The 20,572-nt window shown below is 56.9% G+C and overlaps 1 protein-coding gene across 4 annotated transcripts in view; it reads left to right on the top strand.

Annotated features, from left to right (window-relative positions):
• Positions 1 to 20,572, top strand: part of LOC120999849 (cullin-9-like) — a 105,209-nt gene that overhangs the window by 22,465 nt on the left and 62,172 nt on the right. For 3 of the 4 annotated variants that reach the window (XM_040430873.1, XM_040430871.1, XM_040430872.1), the window contains exons 14-30: positions 33 to 260; positions 3,628 to 3,718; positions 5,495 to 5,666; positions 5,741 to 5,846; positions 6,785 to 6,880; positions 6,954 to 7,129; positions 7,208 to 7,341; positions 7,419 to 7,604; positions 9,376 to 9,665; positions 9,811 to 9,968; positions 10,068 to 10,287; positions 14,845 to 15,025; positions 15,102 to 15,247; positions 15,323 to 15,434; positions 15,505 to 15,704; positions 19,030 to 19,280; positions 19,366 to 19,720. In XM_040430873.1, coding sequence (XP_040286807.1) covers positions 33 to 260; positions 3,628 to 3,718; positions 5,495 to 5,666; positions 5,741 to 5,846; positions 6,785 to 6,880; positions 6,954 to 7,129; positions 7,208 to 7,341; positions 7,419 to 7,604; positions 9,376 to 9,665; positions 9,811 to 9,968; positions 10,068 to 10,287; positions 14,845 to 15,025; positions 15,102 to 15,247; positions 15,323 to 15,434; positions 15,505 to 15,704; positions 19,030 to 19,280; positions 19,366 to 19,720 — 3,102 coding nt within the window. Of the gene's footprint in view, positions 1 to 32; positions 261 to 3,627; positions 3,719 to 5,494; positions 5,667 to 5,740; positions 5,847 to 6,784; positions 6,881 to 6,953; positions 7,130 to 7,207; positions 7,342 to 7,418; positions 7,605 to 9,375; positions 9,666 to 9,810; positions 9,969 to 10,067; positions 10,288 to 11,804; positions 11,826 to 14,844; positions 15,026 to 15,101; positions 15,248 to 15,322; positions 15,435 to 15,504; positions 15,705 to 19,029; positions 19,281 to 19,365; positions 19,721 to 20,572 lie in introns of all 4 variants that reach the window. The other variant, XM_040430874.1, reaches the window with a different exon arrangement.

Raw genomic sequence — 20,572 nt, 5'->3', positions numbered from 1 at the left:
CTGACTCTCCAGTCACCGTCCTCTGTCTGCAGGTCGTCCAGGAGGTCGTCAGCTTCCTGCACCGCCTGGCGTCCATTAATAAAGACTGTGCCGTGGTCATGTGCCGGCTCGGGGCAAAGGAGATGCTGAGTAAAGTGTTGGAGAAGCAGAGCGCCACCGTCCTGCAGGCGGCTGAACTGCGAGACCTCCTGAGTGACTGCGAGAAGTACACCAGCCTCTACCAGAAGATGGCCACCAGCATCCTGGCAGGGTGCATCCAGGTAAGTGCCCCCACTGCCTCCACTTCTGTACTCCAGTCACATCCAGAGCTGCACTCCACATTGTATAGTGTGGGGGTCCTGGCCTCGGTGAGCTAGCTCCGAACCCTCCTCTTACCTAGAATCATCTACCGCCGCACCCCTGCGTATTCCCCTGAACGGGCCGCGCTAAACCACAAGAAACCGAATGTGATTATAGCCTTTGTGCTGGGAGACAACAGATCACGAGAGGCCACGCCCTCAGAATCCCCCCGCCACAGAATCCCCCCCGAGAAGTCTCCGCGGAGGAGGAGCGGCACTGAGCGGACGTTATCATCCGAGGTTCAGGGGACCGCGGAGGCACCGCCGGATCTCACAGAATGCGCCAAATACAGAGCGCTCCTCGCCAGCAGCCTGTGCGCAAGATCTGCCCGAGCGCTTCCAAAATGAGATGTCCTCCCGGATCTGACCGCGGTCACCGTACAGACAAATTCCTATCTACTTCCGGAGCCGTGAGAGCCAATATAGAAACCGGGAGAAGCCGATGGCGGCAAGGAATGGCGCAGCCTCTGACCGGAGACGCCATGACCTCTCCGCTGAAATGGAGGCTGCTAGCGGTGGAAGGAAAGGACGGAGCGGCGAAGATAATGTATATCCCTGGAGAGAGGGGCGGAGATGATGTATATCCCCAGATATAGGGAAGGAGAGAGGGGGGCGGAGATGATGTATATCCCCAGATATAGGGAAGGAGAGAGGGGCGGAGATGATGTATTTCCCCGGATATAGGGAAGGAGAGGGGGGCGGAGATGATGTATTTCCCCGGATATAGGGAAGGAGAGAGGGGCGGAGATGATGTATATCCCCGGATATAGGGAAGGAGAGAGGGGCGGAGATGATGTATATCTCTGGATATAGGGAAGGAGAGAAGGGCGGAGATGATGTATATCCCCGGATATAGGGAAGGAGAGAGGGGCGGAGATGATGTATATCCCCGGATATAGGGAAGGAGAGAGGGGGGCGGAGATGATGTATATCCCCGGATATAGGGAAGGAGAGAGGGGCGGAGATGATGTATATCCCCGGATATAGGGAAGGAGAGGGGGGCGGAGATGATGTATATCCCCGGATATAGGGAAGGAGAGAGGGGGGCGGAGATGATGTATATCCCCAGATATAGGGAAGGAGAGAGGGGCGGAGATGATGTATATCCCCGGATATAGGGAAGGAGAGGGGGGCGGAGATGATGTATATCCCCGGATATAGGGAAGGAGAGGGGGGCGGAGATGATGTATATCCCCAGATATAGGGAAGGAGAGAGGGGCGGAGATGATGTATATCCCCGGATATAGGGAAGGAGAGAGGGGCGGAGATGATGTATATCCCCGGATATAGGGAAGGAGAGAAGGGCGGAGATGATGTATATCCCCAGATATAGGGAAGGAGAGAGGGGCGGAGATGATGTATATCCCCGGATATAGGGAAGGAGAGGGGGGCGGAGATGATGTATATCCCCGGATATAGGGAAGGAGAGAGGGGCGGAGATGATGTATATCCCCGGATATAGGGAAGGAGAGGGGGGCGGAGATGATGTATATCCCCGGATATAGGGAAGGAGAGAGGGGGGCGGAGATGATGTATATCCCCGGATATAGGGAAGGAGAGAGGGGGGCGGAGATGATGTATATCCCCAGATATAGGGAAAGAGAGAGGGGCGGAGATGATGTATATCCCCAGATATAGGGAAGGAGAGAAGGGCGGAGATGATGTATATCCCCGGATATAGGGAAGGAGAGAGGGGCGGAGATGATGTATATCTCTGGATATAGGGAAGGAGAGAAGGGCGGAGATGATGTATATCCCCGGATATAGGGAAGGAGAGAGGGGCGGAGATGATGTATATCCCCGGATATAGGGAAGGAGAGAGAGGGGCGGAGATGATGTATATCCCCGGATATAGGGAAGGAGAGAGAGGGGCGGAGATGATGTATATCCCCGGATATAGGGAAGGAGAGAGGGGCGGAGATGATGTATATCCCCGGATATAGGGAAGGAGAGGGGGGCGGAGATGATGTATATCCCCGGATATAGGGAAGGAGAGAGGGGGGCGGAGATGATGTATATCCCCAGATATAGGGAAGGAGAGAGGGGCGGAGATGATGTATATCCCCGGATATAGGGAAGGAGAGAGGGGCGGAGATGATGTATATCCCCGGATATAGGGAAGGAGAGAAGGGCGGAGATGATGTATATCCCCAGATATAGGGAAGGAGAGAGGGGCGGAGATGATGTATATCCCCGGATATAGGGAAGGAGAGGGGGGCGGAGATGATGTATATCCCCGGATATAGGGAAGGAGAGAGGGGGGCGGAGATGATGTATATCCCCAGATATAGGGAAAGAGAGAGGGGCGGAGATGATGTATATCCCCAGATATAGGGAAGGAGAGAGGGGCGGAGATGATGTATATCCCCAGATATAGGGAAGGAGAGAAGGGCGGAGATGATGTATATCCCCGGATATAGGGAAGGAGAGAGGGGCGGAGATGATGTATATCCCCGGATATAGGGAAGGAGAGAGGGGCGGAGATGATGTATATCCCCAGATATAGGGAAGGAGAGAAGGGCGGAGATGATGTATATCCCCGGATATAGGGAAGGAGAGGGGGGCGGAGATGATGTATATCCCCGGATATAGGGAAGGAGAGGGGGGCAGAGATGATGTATATCCCCGGATATAGGGAAGGAGAGGGGGGCAGAGATGATGTATATCCCCGGAGAGCGAAGTTCAAAGGGACAAGCATTGCGGTATAAAGCGTGCACCGCAGACCGGCTCTTGGCACACCGCTGGGGAGGAGACGAGAAAAACGGATCTGGCTGAGACGTCCTGGAGTGGCAGTGTTCCCACTACCCCAGGTCTACGTACCTGTCACTTACCACTGCTCCTCCCTATGGAAGAGCTCCAAGCTGTGGCGCAGGTGAAGTGCGTATGAAGTGCGTATTCCAGCTGACGGACGACACTGGGATCGGAGCCTCCAGCCCCTCCTCCTCCTGGGGTTAGAGTTCTGCCATTTATCCCCATCACATAGTAATGAACCCCCCGGCTCCTCTGGAGGTATCGGAGCGGCTCCGGCCTCCACTTGGCTTAAACGGGGGTTCGGCATATTTTTAGGGTTCAGTCCCCTTCTCCTCACTTCAGGACTAACATTCCCAGTGGTGACCATGTCCTGTCGGAAGACGTGACCACTTTATTGTATAGCAGGAGCAGCAGTGGAGCCGAGCGTCTGGAGAGTCTTCAGATGTGACTGGAGTAGAGGAGCTGATGCAGCTCTGGAGGTGACTGGAGTGCTGGTATCTGCCTGTTATAATGCTGAGATGTTTGTCTTCTCTGTCAGATGGTTCTGGGGCAGATTGAGGAGCATCGGCGCTGCCAGCAGCAGATCAGCATCCCCTTCTTTGATGTCTTCTTGAGAAACCTCTGTCAGGGTGAGTGTGGGGGCGTGTCCCTTCCCTCTCTGTGGAGCGCTCTTTGGAGGGACCTACCCCTCTGTGGAGTGCTCTTTGGAGGGACCTACCCCTCTGTGGAGTGCTCTTTGGAGGGACCTACCCCTCTGTGGAGTGCTCTTTGGAGGGACCTACCCCTCTGTGGAGCGCTCTTTGGAGGGACCTACCCCTCTATGGAGTGCTCTTTGGAGGAACCAACCCCTCTTTGGAGCGCTCTTTGGAGGGACCTACCCCTCTTTGGAGTGCTCTTTCGTGGGAGCCACCCCTCTTTGGAGTGCTCTTTCGTGGCAGCCACCCCTCTGAAGCGCTCGTTGGCTGGGCCCACCCCTCTGTGGAGCGCTTGTTGGCTGGGCCCACCCCTCTGTGGAGCGCTTGTTGGCTGGGCCCACCCCTCTGTGGAGCGCTTGTTGGCTGGGCCCACCCCTCTGTGGAGCGCTTGTTGGCTGGGCCCACCCCTCTGTGGAGCGCTTGTTGGCTGGGCCCACCCCTCTGTGGAGCGCTTGTTGGCTGGGCCCACCCCTCTGTGGAGCGCTTGTTGGCTGGGCCCACCCCTCTGTGGAGCGCTTGTTGGCTGGGCCCACCCCTCTGTGGAGCGCTTGTTGGCTGGGCCCACCCCTCTGTGGAGCGCTTGTTGGCTGGGCCCACTCCTCTGTGGAGCGCTTGTTGGCTGGGCCCACCCCTCTGTGGAGCGCTCTTCGGCGGGACCCACCCCTCTGTGGAGCGCTCTTCGGCGGGACCCACCCCTCTGTGGAGCGCTCTTTGGCGGGACCCACCCCTCTGTGGAGCGCTCTTTGGCGGGACCCACCCCTCTGTGGAGCGCTCTTTGGCGGGACCCACCCCTCTGTGGAGCGCTCTTTGGCGGGACCCACCCCTCTGTGGAGCGCTCTTTGGCGGGACCCACCCCTCTGTGGAGCGCTCTTTGGCGGGACCCACCCCTCTGTGGAGCGCTCTTTGGCGGGACCCACCCCTCTGTGGAGCGCTCTTTGGCGGGACCCACCCGTCTGTGGAGCGCTCTTTGGCGGGACCCACCCCTCTGGGGGGCGCTCGTTGGCTGGGCCCACCCCTCTGTGGAGCGCTCGTTGGCTCGGCCCACCCCTCTGTGGAGCGCTCTTTGGAGGGACCCACCCCTCTGTGGAGCGCTCTTTGGCGGGACCCACCCCTCTGTGGAGCGCTCTTTGGCGCGACCCACCCCTCTGTGGAGCGCTTGTTGGCTGGGCCCACCCCTCTGTGGAGCGCTTGTTGGCTGGGCCCACCCCTCTGTGGAGCGCTTGTTGGCTGGGCCCACACCTCTGTGGAGCGCTCGTTGGCTGGGCCCACTCCTCTGTGGAGCGCTCGTTGGCTCGGCCCACCCCTCTGTGGAGCGCTCGTTGGCTCGGCCCACCCCTCTGTGGAGCGCTCGTTGGCTCGGCCCACCCCTCTGTGAAGCGCTCGTTGGCTCGGCCCACCCCTCTGTGGAGCGCTCTTTGGCTCGGCCCACCCCTCTGTGGAGCGCTCGTTGGCTGGGCCCACCCCTCTGTGGAGCGCTCTTTGGCTCGGCCCACTCCTCTGTGGAGCGCTCGTTGGCTCGGCCCACTCCTCTGTGGAGCGCTCGTTGGCTGGGCCCCCCCCTTCACCGTCCCCATAGTAGACAGACATGAACAGGGCCAAACACCGAGACCTCTCCTCAGTATATGGTGGTCCTCGGGGGGCACTCCTTATATCGGTGATGAGGGCGGGGCCCTCCCGCTTCTAATGGGGGCGATCCTCATGTCTCCGCAGGCTCCAGCGTGGAAGTGAAAGAAGACAAATGCTGGGAGAAGATGGAAGTTTCCTCCAACCCGCATCGCGCCAACAAACTGACTGACGGGAACGCCAAGACGTACTGGGAATCGAGCGGCAGCACCGGATCCCATTATATCAACATCTTCATGCACCTGGGCGTGGTGATCCGGTGAGGAATCTAGCGCATGGCGAGGAGGCGGAGCCCGGCAGATCTGGTGTATAATAAGTTTGTGCCCCCTGCAGGCAGCTGGTGCTGATGGTGGCCAGTGAGGACTCCAGTTACATGCCGGCCCGAGTGCTCGTAATGGGCGGAGAGAGCGCGTCCAGTGTCAGCACCGAGCTCAACGCGGTCAGTCCTGACGTCAGCAGACAAGATGGGGGGGTTATATAATGTACACTGCGGGGGGGGTTATATAATGTACACTGCGGGGGGGGTTATATAATGTACACTGCGGGGGGGACAGGGTTATATAATGTACACTGCGGGGGGGACAGGGTTATATAATGTACACTGCGGGGGGGACAGGGTTATATAATGTACACTGCGGGGGGGACAGGGTTATATAATGTACACTGCGGGGGGGTATATAATGTACACTGCGGGGGGGGTATATAATGTACACTGCGGGGGGGGTTATATAATGTACACTGCGGGGGGGGGGTTATATAATGTACACTGCGGGGGGGGTTATATAATGTACACTGCGGGGGGGGGTTATATAATGTACACTGCGGGGGGGGTTATATAATGTACACTGCGGGGGGGGTTATATAATGTACACTGCGGGGGGGGTTATATAATGTACACTGCGGGGGGGGTTATATAATGTACACTGCGGGGGGGGACAGGGTTATATAATGTACACTGCGGGGGGGGTTATATAATGTACAGTGCGGGGGGGGTTATATAATGTACACTGCGGGGGGGGTTATATAATGTACAGTGCGGGGGGCGGGGACAGGGTTATATAACGTACACTGCGGGGGGGGTTATATAATGTACAGTGCGGGGGGCGGGGACAGGGTTATATAACGTACACTGCGGGGGGGACAGGGTTATATAACGTACACTGCGGGGGGGGTTATATAACGTACACTGCGGGGGGGACAGGGTTATATAATGTACACTGCGGGGGGGGTTATATAATGTACACTGCGGGGGGGGGTTATATAACGTACACTGCGGGGGGGGTTATATAACGTACACTGCGGGGGGGGGTTATATAATGCGGGGGGTACTGTCGGCAGAGTCCATATTGCCTTATTTTGGGGGTCACTCGTCCTCAGGTGAACATCTCTGGCTCCGCCTCCCGCGTCGTGCTCCTGGAGAACGCCACCCGTTTCTGGCCGGTGGTTCAGGTGAAGATTAAGCGGTGTCAGCAGGTAATGCGCTGGTGTCAGGTGAGCGCGCTGCCCTGTCAGCCGGCCGCGGTCATGCAGCGTTGTGTCCCCGCAGGGCGGTATTGACACGCGGGTGCGCGGTCTGGAGGTCCTGGGGCCGAAGCCGACGTTGTGGCCGGTGTTTAAGGAGCAGCTGTGCCGGAGGACCTTCCTCTTCTACACCAGCCGGGCGCACAGCTGGGGGCAGGAGATCCGCCAGAAGAAGGAGCGCTTACTGCAGCTGTTCAGCAGGTAGCGGTGCGAGGGGCCACGCTCACCTCTGGGGGCCCGCTCCTCCTCCCCACTCTCTGATTGGCCGTCTTGTTGCAGGTTGAACCGCGCCTTGTCACACGAGCAGGAGTTTGCGGATCGGTTCCTGGCGGACGATGAGGCTGCTCTGGCCCTGGGCCGCACCTGTTGGGAGGCGCTGATATCCCCCCTGGTGAGGAGCATCACCACCTCAGGTACAGGACCTTCCGGGCTCCCCGGGTGCTGCCCCCCACTGGTCGGGACCCTCACCTCTCATCCTGCTTTCTTTCAGACCCCGGCGGAGTGAGCCCCTTCAGCTGGCTTCTTACCCGCTACCTGGAGAACATTCAGGGGGCTCGACGACCCAAGACCCCAACTTCAGTCTTCAACTCCCGGGTCCGCAGGCTGACCCACCTCCTGGTGCATGTGGACACCAATCCCCAGGACACCGCCGCACTGAAGGCCCCCAGTAAGACCAGTGAGTATCCCTGCGAGGTGGGTCTCTGTATGGGGTGGGGGTGGGGTCTCTGAGGTGGGGCGGGCTGTCTGGGGTTGAGGCGGGGTCTCTGAGGTGGGGCGGGGTCTCTGAGGTGGGGCTGGCTGTCTATATGGGGTGGGGGCGGGGTCTCAGAGGTGGGGCGGTCTGTCTGGGGTGGGGGCGGGGTCTCTGAGGTGGGGCAGACTGTCTGGGATTGAGGCGGGGTCTCTGAGGTGGGGCGGGGTGTCTGTATGGGGTGGGGTCTCTGAGGTGGGGCGGGCTGTATGGCGTGGGGGCGGGGTCTCTGAGGTGGGGCGGTCTGTCTGGGGTGGGGGCGGGGTCTCTGAGGTGGGGCAGACTGTCTGGGATTGAGGCGGGGTCTCTGAGGTGGGGCGGGGTGTCTGTATGGGGTGGGGTCTCTGAGGTGGGGCGGTCTGTCTGGGGTGGGTGCGGGGTCTCTGAGGTGGGGCAGACTGTCTGGGATTGAGGCGGGGTCTCTGAGGTGGGGCGGGGTGTCTGTATGGGGAGGGGTCTCTGAGGTGGGGTGGGCTGTCTGGCGTGGGGGTGGGGTCTCTGAGGTGGGGCGGTCTGTCTGGGGTTGAGGCGGGGTCTCTGAGTTGGGGCGGACTATCTGGCTAGCTAGCTGGCTGTCTATATGGGGTGGGGTCGGGGTCTCTGGGAGGGGGCAGGTCTCTGAGGTGGGGCGGGCTGTCTGTATGAGGTGGGGTCTCTGATGTGGGCCGGGGTCTCTGAGGTGGGCCAGGCTGTCTGTATCGGGCGGGGTCTCTGAGGTGGGGGTGGGGTCTCTGAGGTGGGGCGGACTGTCTGGGGTGGGGGCGGGGTCTCTGAGGTGGGGCGGTCTGTCTGGGGTGGGGGCGGGGTCTCTGAGGTGGGGCAGTCTGTCTGGGGTTGAGGCGGGGTCTCTGAGGTGGGGCGGGGTCTCTGAGGTTGGGCGGTCTGTCTGAGGTGGGAAGGGGTCTCTGAGGCGGGGCGGTCTGTCTGGGGTGGGGGCGGGGTCTCTGAGGTGGGGCAGTCTGTCTGGGGTTGAGGCGGGGTCTCTGAGGTGGGGCGGGGTCTCTGAGGTTGGGCGGTCTGTCTGAGGTGGGAAGGGGTCTCTGAGGCGGGGCGGTCTGTCTGGGGTGGGGGCGGGGTCTCTGAGGTGGGGGCGGGGTCTCTGAGGTGGGACGGTCTGTCTGGGGCGGGGCGGTCTGTCTGGGGTGGGGGCGGTCTGTCGGGTGGGGGCGGGGTCTCTGAGGTGGGGGCGGACTCTCTGAGGTGGGGGCGGACTCTCTGAGGTGGGGGCGAACTCTCTGAGGTGGGGCGGGGTGTCTGTATGGGGTGGGGTCTCTGAGGTGGGGCGGTCTGTCTGGGGTTGAGGCGGGGTCTCTGGGGTTGAGGTGGGGTCTCTGAGGTGGGGCGGGGTCTCTGAGGTGGGGCGGGGTGTCTGTCTGGGGTGGGGGCGGGGCGGTCTGTCTGGGGTGGGGGCGGTCTGTCGGGTGGGGGCGGGGTCTCTGAGGTGGGGGCGGACTCTCTGAGGTGGGGGCGGACTCTCTGAGGTGGGGGCGAACTCTCTGAGGTGGGGGCGCGGTCTCTGAGGTGGGGCGGGGTGTCTGTATGGGGTGGGGTCTCTGAGGTGGGGCGGTCTGTCTGGGGTTGAGGCGGGGTCTCTGGGGTTGAGGTGGGGTCTCTGAGGTGGGGCGGGGTCTCTGAGGTGGGGCGGGGTGTCTGTATGGGGTGGGGTCTCTGGCCTGACACTTGCTTCTCTCCTCAGATGGGAAGAGCCGGGACCCCCCCACTTCCCCCGTGAGACCCTTTGGTTCTGAGTGGAGCAGTATGGCAGGGATCGCTCAGTGCTGGCAGGGAGTGGTCCGGAACCAGGTGCAGCGCTTCCTGGAGATGTCCTGGAATGATGTGGATCTGGTCTCCCGCTTCTGCTCCATGTACCGGGCCCTCAGATGCGCCATGGATGAGATGTTTGGACGACAGACGCGGTTCTTACTGTCTCTGCGCCAGGGCTTCTGTGAGGGACTGTTACAGCTGTCATTCCTGACCGCGCTGCACGTGAGTCTGTCCCCGTGTCTGTCCCTCCTCGGATCTCCGCTCCCTGGGGCGGCTCCAGCAGTGTCTGTGGTGTGGCCCCTCTAGTGTCGGCGGCGTGGCCCCGTCTTCCTGTCTGGGGATGTTGTATCTGTGTTGTATGTTGCAGGTGACGGAGCAGTTCGCTCGCTATATAGATCGGCTGATAACTGCGATTCGTGCGGACTCCTCGGATCTCCGGTCCCTGGAGCAGCTCCAGCAGTTCCTGGACTTTGTCCTTTTCTTGTCTGATCTGGAATTGGCCAATTCTTTTGAGCATTTTTACAGGTCAGAAAATTATTTTGTTTCCCAAAATGCTTCTTTTTCCTGTGATGCTCTGTGCTGCTGTGTTCAGGCCCTGGGTTCCCATTCTGCTTTGTGTTGCAGGCATTATCTGGCGGACCGGCTCCTGTCCCTTGGACCTTGCTGGTTGGAGAACTCAGTGGTCGATCACATTGGCATTTGTTTCCCAAACCGTTTCCCCCAACAAATGCTGAAGAACCTGGAGGAGGCGAAAGATCTGCAAAGAGAGGAGCATCTGTACCGGCTGCAGGAGCGTGATAGAGCGGTCTTATCTGAGGAGGAGGAGGACAATGAGGAGGAGATGGTGAGGAGACGAGGGAGGAGGTGATGATGAGGACATGGGGAGAAGGAGGACAATGAGGAGGAGGTGATGAGGACATGGGGAGAAGGAGGACAATGAGGAGGAGGTGATGAGGACATGGGGAGAAGGAGGACAATGAGGAGGAGGAGGTGATGAGGACATGGGGAGAAGGAGGACAATGAGGAGGAGGTGATGAGGACATGGGGAGAAGCAGGACAATGAGATGGAGATGGTGAGAAGAAGAGGGAGGAGGTAATGATGAGGACATGGGGAGAAGGACGGCAATGAGATAGTGAGAAGAAGAGGAAGGAGGTGATGAGGAGTAGATGGTGAAGATAAGGAGGTGATGAAGAGGAGGTAGTGAGGAGGAGAACATGGGGCGTAGGAGGTAGTGAGGAGGAGGACATGGGGGGTAGGAGGTAGTGAGGAGAAGAACATGGGGGGTAGAAGGTAGTGAGGAGGAAACCATGGGGGTAGGAGGTAGTGAGGAGGAGGACAATGAGATGGAGAAAGGGGAGGAGCAGGTGATGAGGAGGATTAGGTAGTGAGGAGAAGGAAAACAATGAGCTGGAGATGGTGAGAATAAGAGGGAGGAGGTGGTGATGGTGAGGAGGAGGAGGTAGTGAGGAGGAAAATATGGTGTGTAGGAGTTAGTGAGGAGGAGAACAATGAGATTGAGACGGTGGGGAGAAGGAGGTGATGATGAGGAGGATGAGGTAGTGAGGAGAAGGAGAAAAATGAGATGGAGATGGTGAGGAGGAGAATATGGGGGGTAGGAGGTAGTGAGTAGGAGGGCAATGAGATAGTGAGGAGGAGGAGGTGATGAGGAGGGTTGGAGGCGATGATGAGGACATAGGGAGAAGGAGGTAGTGAGGAGAAGGAGGACAATGAGATGGTGAGAAGAAGAGGAAGGAGTTGAGGAGAAGGAGGTGATGAGGAGGAGGACATGGAGGGTAGAAGGAGGTGATGAGGAGGAGGACATGGAGGGTAGAAGGAGGTGATGAGGAGAAGGACATGGAGGGGAGGAGGAGGACATGGGGGGTAGGAGGTAGTGAGGAGGAGGACATGGGGGGTAGGAGGTAGTGAGGAGGAGGACATGGGGGGTAGGAGGTAGTGAGGAGGAGGACATGGGGGTTAGGAGGTAGTGAGGAGGAGGACAATGAGATGGAGAAAGGGGAGGAGCAGGTGAGGAGAAGGAGGTAATGAAGAGGATTAGTGAGGAGAAGGGCAACAATGAGCTGGAGATGGTGAGAATAAGAGGGAGGAGGTGATGAGGCGTAGATGGTGAGGAGAAGGAGGTGATGAGGAGGAGGAAAACATGGGGTGTAGGAGGTAGTTAGGAGGAGGAGGACAATGAGATGGAGATTGTGAGGAGGAGGTGATGAGGAGAACATTGGGAGTAGGAGGTGATGAGGAGGATGTGGAGTGTTGGAGGTGATGATGAGGACATGGAAAGGAGAAGGACAGTAAGGAAAAGGGGGAGGCAGAGGTGATGAGGAGAAGTAGGCTATGGTGAGTAGGAGGACAATGAGGAGAAGATTGTGAGGAGAAGGGAGAGAGGGGTGAAGATGATGAGGATGAGGTAAGAAGAATGGAGAAGACATGGGGAGGATGAGGTGGTGGACAATGAGGAGGAGATGTGAGGAGAAGGGAAGAAATGAGGAGGAGGTGATGAGATGGTGGGGAGGACATGGCGAGAAGGGGGAGAAGATGGTGAGGAAGAGATGGTGGTGTGCTTGGCGAATAGGAGGAGGACATGGTGAGGAGGAGATTTTGAGAAATGGGACTTGCGAGGAGGAGTTGGTAAAAGTTATGTGCAGCGAGCCGCAGTGAGGAGGGTAGGAATGATGGTTGTGGTCCTGAGAGGGGTAGTAGTACTCGCAGTTTCTGGTGTCTGTCCCCACTTTAGTGCTTCCTAGGACAGTGCAGTGACTGGAGTGCGCACCCTTTCTTCCCTCGGGGCACACCCTGGTATTGGGGCTTCTGCCTGGTGATAGTTGGGGTGCCCCTGATGGTGAGCAGTTGTCAGGGTGTCGGGGCTGACAGATGGATGGTGGTGACCATAACCAGGCCTATTGGTGGTAATGAATAAAATCTTTCTTTGCTGAACCGATGTTGGGAGTAGTAGTACATATAGCAGCAAAATGGACGTTCCAAAGTACAGTACAGACCAAAAGTTTGGACACACCTTCTCATTCAAAGAGTTTTCTTTATTTTCATGACTATGAAGGCATCAAAACTATGAATTAGCACATGTGGAATTATATACATAAACAAGTGTGAAACAACTGAAAATATGTCATATTCTAGGTTCTTCAAAGTAGCCACCTTTTGCTTTGATTACTGCTTTGCACACTCTTGGCATTCTCTTGATGAGCTTCAAGAGGTAGTCCCCTGAAATGGTCTTCCAACAGTCTTGAAGGAGTTTTCAGAGATGCTTAGCACTTGTTGGCCCTTTTGCCTTCACTCTGCGGTCCAGCTCACCCCAAACCATCTCGATTGGGTTTAGGTCCGGGGACTGTGGAGGCCAGGTCATCTGGCGCAGCACCCCATCACTCTCCTTCATGGTCAAATAGCCCTTACTTTCAAAGTTTTCCCAATTTTTCGACTGACTGACCATTTATTTCTTAAAGTAATGATGGCCACTCGTTTTTCTTTACTTAGCTGCTTTTTTCTTGCCATAATACAAATTCTAACAGTCTATTCAGTAGGACTATCAGCTGTGTATCCACCTGACTTCTCCTCAACGCCACTGATGGTCCCAACCCCATTTATAAGGCAAGAAATCCGACTTATTAAACCTGACAGGGCACACCTGTGAAGTGAAGACCATTTCAGGGGACTACCTCTTGAAGCTCATGAAGAGAATGCCAAGAGTGTGCAAAGCAGTAATCAAAGCAAAAGGTGGCTACTTTGAAGAACCTTCTTCCTCCTCACTGTATCCTCTGTGTCTCCAGGTGATGGAGGAGATCTCTGTGCTGCAGTTTGGTGTCCTCTCCTCCAGAGCTGTGCTCTATGATCAGAGGCTTCATGTATTATGGTGGCTTCTTCCTCCTCATCACTGTAATCCTCTGTGTCTCCAGGTGATGGAGGAGATCTCTGTGCTGCAGTGTGGTGTCCTCTCCTCCAGAGCTGTGCTCTATGATCAGAGGCTTCATGTATTATGGAGGCTTCTTCCCCCTCACTGTATCCTCTGTGTCTCCAGGTGATGGAGGAGATCTCAGTGCTGAGGTTTGGTTTCCTCTCCTCCAGAGCTGTGCTCTGTGATCAGAGGCTTCATGTATTATGGAGGCTTCTTCCTCCTCCTCACTGTATCCTCTGTGTCTCCAGGTGATGGAGGAGATCTCTGTGCTGCAGTGTGGTGTCCTCTCCTCCAGAGCTGTGCTCTATGATCAGAGGCTTCATGTATTATGGAGGCTTCTTCCTCCTCACTGTATCCTCTGTGTCTCCAGGTGATGGAGGAGATCTCTGTGCTGCAGTTTGGTGTCCTCTCCTCCAGAGCTGTGCTCTGTGATCAGAGGCTTCATGTTTTATGGAGGCTTCTTCCTCCTCCTCACTGTATCCTCTGTGTCTCCAGGTGATGGAGGAGATCTCTGTGCTGCAGTGTGGTGTACTCTCCTCCAGAGCTGTGCTCTATGATCAGAGGCTTCATGTATTATGGAGGCTTCTTCCTCCTCACTGTATCCTCTGTGTCTCCAGGTGATGGAGGAGATCTCTGTGCTGCAGTTTGGTGTCCTCTCCTCCAGAGCTGTGCTCTGTGATCAGAGGCTTCATGTATTATGGAGGCTTCCTCCTCCTCACTGTATCCTCTGTGTCTCCAGGTGATGGAGGAGATCTCAGTGCTGCAGTGTGGTGTCCTCTCCTCCAGAGCTGTGCTCTGTGATCAGAGGCTTCATGTATTATGGAGGCTTCTTCCTCCTCACTGTATCCTCTGTGTCTCCATGTGATGGAGGAGATCTCTGTGCTGCAGTTTGGTGTCCTCTCCTCCAGAGCTGTGCTCTGTGATCAGAGGCTTCATGTATTATGGAGGCTTCTTCCTCCTCCTCACTGTATCCTCTGTGTCTCCAGGTGATGGAGGAGATCTCTGTGCTGCAGTGTGGTGTCCTCTCCTCCAGAGCTGTGCTCTATGATCAGAGGCTTCATGTATTATGGTGGCTTCTTCCTCCTCACTGTATCCTCTGTGTCTCCAGGTGATGGAGGAGATCTCAGTGCTGCAGTGTGGTTTCCTCTCCTCCAGAGCTGTGCTCTATGATCAGAGGCTTCATGTATTATGTAGGCTTCTTCCTCCTCACTGTATCCTCTGTGTCTCCAGGTGATGGAGGAGATCTCAGTGATGCAGTTTGGTGTCCTCTCCTCCAGAGCTGTGCTCTGTGATCAGAGGCTTCATGTATTATGGAGGCTTCTTCCTCCTCCTCACTGTATCCTCTGTGTCTCCAGGTGATGGAGGAGATCTCTGTGCTGCAGTGTGGTTTCCTCTCCTCCAGAGCTGTTGCTCTGTGATCAGAGGCTTCATGTATTATGGTGGCTTCCTCCTCCTCACTGTATCCTCTGTGTCTCCAGGTGATGGAGGAGATCTCTGTGCTCCAGGACGAGGGTGTGGAGGATGCTGAGGTTCAGATCTCGGTGCTTTCTCCTCGATGCTGGTCTGTATCCCCTGTCTGCTACCTGGACGATCCATCCAAGTACCTCCCAGAGGCCCTCGGCGTCCCTCTGCAGCACTTCAGCGGCTTCTATACAAAGAGTAAGGGCCCCCGATATGTCTCCAGCTCAGAGGTGTCGTCGGTGTGTGTGCTGAACATCTTGTGTGCTCTCCTCAGGTCAGGTCGCTCTGGGCTCGGACCTCACTCAGTCTCGCCGGCTGCAGTGGACTTGGTTGGGGAGCGCTGAGGTACAATATGGAGACCTGACGCTCCGAGTCTCCACCCTCCAGATGTTCATCCTACTGCTCTTCAACCAGCACAAGGTGAGATGTACAACCACTCCCATCCGGCTTCTTTAGGACAGTGTATCTGACCTTTGCCATCTTTATTTCCTCTAGGAAGTCCTAGAAGAAACCATAGTTCAGTCTACGGGGGTGGCGGAGACTCTTGTGCGGCAGGCTCTGGCGCCTCTGACTGCTCCGGGCAGCCTCCTGATGTACAGGCGCAGCGGTAAGATGATGGCGCCCACCGCCTTTCATGTCACTGAGGGGAAGGGAGTCTGAGGGTCTGTCTTTTGCAGGGCTGCTGTGTGTCAATGAGGATGGTGCGGTGGGACCATCTCCGGTGAAGGTTCTGGCGCTGCTTCCGGCACAGACCTACCTGAATGTGGAGGAAGATGAGGGACGGACGATGGAGAAGAAGAGGAACATCATCCTGTGTCTGATCACCCAGATCATGAAAGCTGAGAAGGAGCTTCACATCGACAACCTGGTGTTCCGGGTAACGATTCTCCCCATGTTTCTCTGCGGTGGAGTACAGCCCTGCCCCCGGGGTATAGTACAGTAATACTACATGTGTGCGGTGGAGTAAAACCCTGCCCCCGGGGTATAGTACAGTAATACTACATGTGGGGTGGAGTACAGCCCTGCCCCCGGGGTATAGTACAGTAATACTACATGTGTGGGGTGGAGTACAGCCCTGCCCCCGGGGTATAGTACAGTAATACTACATGTGTGGGGTGGAGTACAGCCCTGCCCCCGGGGTATAGTACAGTAATACTACATGTGTGGGGTGGAGTACAGCCCTGCCCCCGGGGTATAGTACAGTAATACTACATGTGTGGGGTGGAGTACAGCCCTGCCCCCGGGGTATAGTACAGTAATACTACATGTGTGGGGTGGAGTACAGCCCTGTCCCCGGGGTATAGTACAGTAATACTACATGTGTGGGGTGGAGTACAGCCCTGCCCCCGGGGTATAGTACAGTAATACTACATGTGTGGGGTGGAGTACAGCCCTGCCCCCGGGGTATAGTACAGTAATACTACATGTGTGGGGTGGAGTACAGCCCTGCCCCCGGGGTATAGTACAGTAATACTACATGTGTGTGGTGGAGTAAAACTATGCCCCCGGGGTATAGTACAGTAATACTACATGTGTGGGGTGGAGTACAGCCCTGCCCCCGGGGTATAGTACAGTAATACTACATGTGTGGGGTGGAGTACAGCCCTGCCCCCGGGGTATAGTACAGTAATACTACATGTGTGGGGTGGAGTACAGCCCTGCCCCCGGGGTATAGTACAGTAATACTACATGTGTGGGGTGGAGTACAGCCCTGCCCCCGGGGTATAGTACAGTAATACTACATGTGTGGGGTGGAGTACAGCCCTGCCCCCGGGGTATAGTACAGTAATACTACATGTGTGGGGTGGAGTACAGCCCTGCCCCCGGGGTATAGTACAGTAATACTACATGTGTGGGGTGGAGTACAGCCCTGCCCCCGGGGTATAGTACAGTAATACTACATGTGTGGGGTGGAGTACAGCCCTGCCCCCGGGGTATAGTACAGTAATACTACATGTGTGGGGTGGAGTACAGCCCTGCCCCCGGGGTATAGTACAGTAATACTACATGTGTGGGGTGGAGTACAGCCCTGCCCCCGGGGTATAGTACAGTAATACTACATGTGTGTGGTGGAGTACAGCCCTGCCCCCGGCGTATAGTACAGTAATACTACATGTGTGTGGTGGAGTACAGCCCTGCCCCCGGGGTATAGTACAGTAATACTACATGTGTGTGGTGGAGTACAGCCCTGCCCCCGGGGTATAGTACAGTAATACTACATGTGTGGGGTGGAGTACAGCCCTGCCCCCGGGGTATAGTACAGTAATACTACATGTGTGGGGTGGAGTACAGCCCTGCCCCCGGGGTATAGTACAGTAATACTACATGTGTGGGGTGGAGTACAGCCCTGCCCCCGGGGTATAGTACAGTAATACTACATGTCCACTATGGGGGTACAGCTCCTTCCCCCGGTGTATACCCCGGTAATACTACATGTCCACTATGGGGGTACAGCTCCTCCTCCTCCTCCCCCGGTGTATACCCCGGTAATACTACATGTCCACTATGGGGGTACAGCTCCTCCTCCTTCCCCCGGTGTATACCCCGGTAATACTACATGTCCACTATGGGGGTACAGCTCCTCCTCCTTCCCCCGGTGTATACCCCGGTAATACTACATGTCCACTATGGGGGTACAGCTCCTCCTCCTTCCCCCGGTGTATACCCCGGTAATACTACATGTCCACTATGGGGGTACAGCTCCTCCACCTCCCCTGGTGTATACCCCGGTAATACTACATGTCCACTATGGGGGTACAGCTTCTCTTCCTTCCCCCGGTGTATTCCCCGGTAATACTACATGTCCACTATGGGGGTACAGCTCCTCCACCTCCCCTGGTGTATACCCCGGTAATACTACATGTCCACTATGGGGGTACAGCTCCTCCTCCCCCCCCCGGTGTATACCCCGGTAATACTACATGTCCACTATGGGGGTACAGCTCCTCCTCCTCCCCCGGTGTATACCCCGGTAATACTACATGTCCACTATGGGGGTACAGCTCCTCCTCCTCCCCCGGTGTATACCCCGGTAATACTACATGTCCACTATGGGGGTACAGCTCCTCCCCCTCCCCCCCCCCCCCCCCCCCCCGGTGTATACCCCGGTAATACTACATGTCCACTATGGGGGTAAAGCTCCTCCTCCTCCCCCGGTGTATACCCCGGTAATACTACATGTCCACTATGGGGGTACAGCTCCTCCTCCTCCCCCGGTGTATACCCCGGTAATACTACATGTCCACTATGGGGGTACAGCTCCTCCTCCTCCCCCGGTGTATACCCCGGTAATACTACATGTCCACTATGGGGGTACAGCTCCTCTTCCTCCCCCGGTGTATACCCCGGTAATACTACATGTCCACTATGGGGGTACAGCTCCTCCTCCTCCCCCGGTGTATACCCCGGTAATACTACATGTCCACTATGGGGGTACAGCTCCCCCCCCCCCCCCCCCCGGTGTTTACCCCGGTAATACTACATGTCCACTATGGGGGTACAGCTCCTCCTCCCCCCCCGGTGTATACCCCGGTAATACTACATGTCCACTATGGGGGTACAGCTCCTTCCCCCGGTGTATACCCCGGTAATACTACATGTCCACTATGGGGGTACAGCTCCTCCTCCTTCCCCCGGTGTATACCCCGGTAATACTACATGTCCACTATGGGGGTACAGCTCCTCCTCCTTCCCCAGGTGTATACCCCGGTAATACTACATGTCCACTATGGGGGTACAGCTCCTCCTCCTCCCCCGGTGTATACCCCGGTAATACTACATGTCCACTATGGGGGTACAGCTCCCCCCCCCCCCCCCCCCCCCCCCCCCCGGTGTTTACCCCGGTAATACTACATGTCCACTATGGGGGTACAGCTCCTCCTCCCCCCCCGGTGTATACCCCGGTAATACTACATGTCCACTATGGGGGTACAGCTCCTTCCCCCGGTGTATACCCCGGTAATACTACATGTCCACTATGGGGGTACAGCTCCTCCTCCTTCCCCCGGTGTATACCCCGGTAATACTACATGTCCACTATGGGGGTACAGCTCCTCCTCCTTCCCCCGGTGTATACCCCGGTAATACTACATGTCCACTATGGGGGTACTGGGTGGATCCGGCCGTTCCTGCCCCTCTGTGCCTAGCCTTACAGCTCCCGGTTCTCTCGCAGCCGTTCTTTATTTCCTTCTCGCTCTCCCTAGGTCGTTGAATCCTGCCAGAAGTTGGACTTTGGGAAGAGTGTGAGGTTCCTGAGCTTCAGCTGCAGCCACGCGGACGTCCTGTCCTGCATCATGTACCTCATCGGTCAGGGCTACGCCCGGCGCAGCGATGACCGTCCGCACATCATCCAGTACATGTCCCATGAGCCGTCCACCCCGCAGAGAGGAAAGGCCCATATCAGCCTCCAGGGCTCAGACAAGAAGAAACCAGGGGTGGTCACCAAGGCCCCCAGGTAGGGTCAGCGTCCCTGCGGGGGTGCTTTTCCCTTCCGGTTGGGGGTTGTGGTTTTCACGCAGGCTGTTGCTGTGTTCTTTTAGCTGCGGGGGCGCGGTGGAGCGGGCAGTTCTGGAGTCTGTCCTTCTGCCCATGGGACGCACGCTCAGCCAGGAAGAGGCCTGGACTCTCACGTGCCAGATGGTGGAGCAAGTGTCCACCACCCTGAGTGTGACCCCAGACGTGGCCCAGCATCTGCTCATTCACTGTAAGTGGAACATGGACCAGCTGCTGCAGCGCTTCACCGAGGACCATCAGGCTCTTCTCCTTGCTTCTGGACTAGAGGTTCAGGAGCCTCACAAGCCCGAGAGCCCTCAGCCCACCTGTCCGGTGTGTGTGAGCCCACTCAGCCCTGGAGACAAGCCGCCATCTCTGTGCTGCAAGCATCACTGCTGCAAGGTGAGTCTGAGCTGTGGAGATGGAGGAGCCATCATTAGGGGAGGCTGGAGGGGTCCAGGACTCTACCCCACTGACCAGCCACATGATCACTGTGTGCAGAGGGGCTCCCAACAGCATCGCCCCCCATTCTGGTTCGTATACCGAGCAGTCATGCTGACCCACCAGGGACCCCACCTCACCTCTGAGGTGTCTGGGGCGTCCTCCATGAATCCCACAGATGACAGTCGGATTTAGATCTGGGAATCTGGAGCCAAGTCACCCCCTTCATCTCTGTCACAACCCTCAGTCTGGCCGAGCATTATCCGGGTGAAAGAGGGCACTGCCATTAGGGGGTGTCTCTTCCATGATGGGGTACTTATCTGTTCAGTGGTTAGGTAGGTGGTACGTGTCACATGTATATGACACAGGAGCCAAGCTTTCCAGCAGATCATTGCCCAGAGCATCACACTCCCTCGCCTGGTCTGTCTTCTTCCCATAGTGCACCTGGTGCCATCTCTTCCCCAGGTAAGTGACATATATGCATCCCGCCGGCCGCATGATGTAACCTAATTCATCAGACCAGCCGCCTTCTTTCCATTTTCCTCAGGTAAGTGCACCCGGCCGTCCACATGATATAAAATGATTCCTCAGACCAGGCCACCTTCTCCTCATAGTGCACCTGGTGCCATCTCATCTCAGGTAAGTGACGTACACACACCCGGCCATTCACATGATGTACCCTGATTCGTCAGACCAGGCCACTTTCTTCCCCTAGTGCATCTGGTGCCATCTCTTTCTCAGGTAAGTGCACCTGGCCGTCCTCATGATGTAACCTGATTCCTCAGACCAGAACGTCTTCTTCCCATAGTGCAC

Source organism: Bufo bufo, chromosome 4 (assembly GCF_905171765.1).
Source record: "Bufo bufo chromosome 4, aBufBuf1.1, whole genome shotgun sequence".
Taxonomy (NCBI): Eukaryota; Metazoa; Chordata; class Amphibia; order Anura; family Bufonidae; genus Bufo; species Bufo bufo.
The sequence above is the reverse complement of the archived record's forward strand: the minus strand, read 5'-3'. Positions and strand labels throughout refer to the sequence as shown.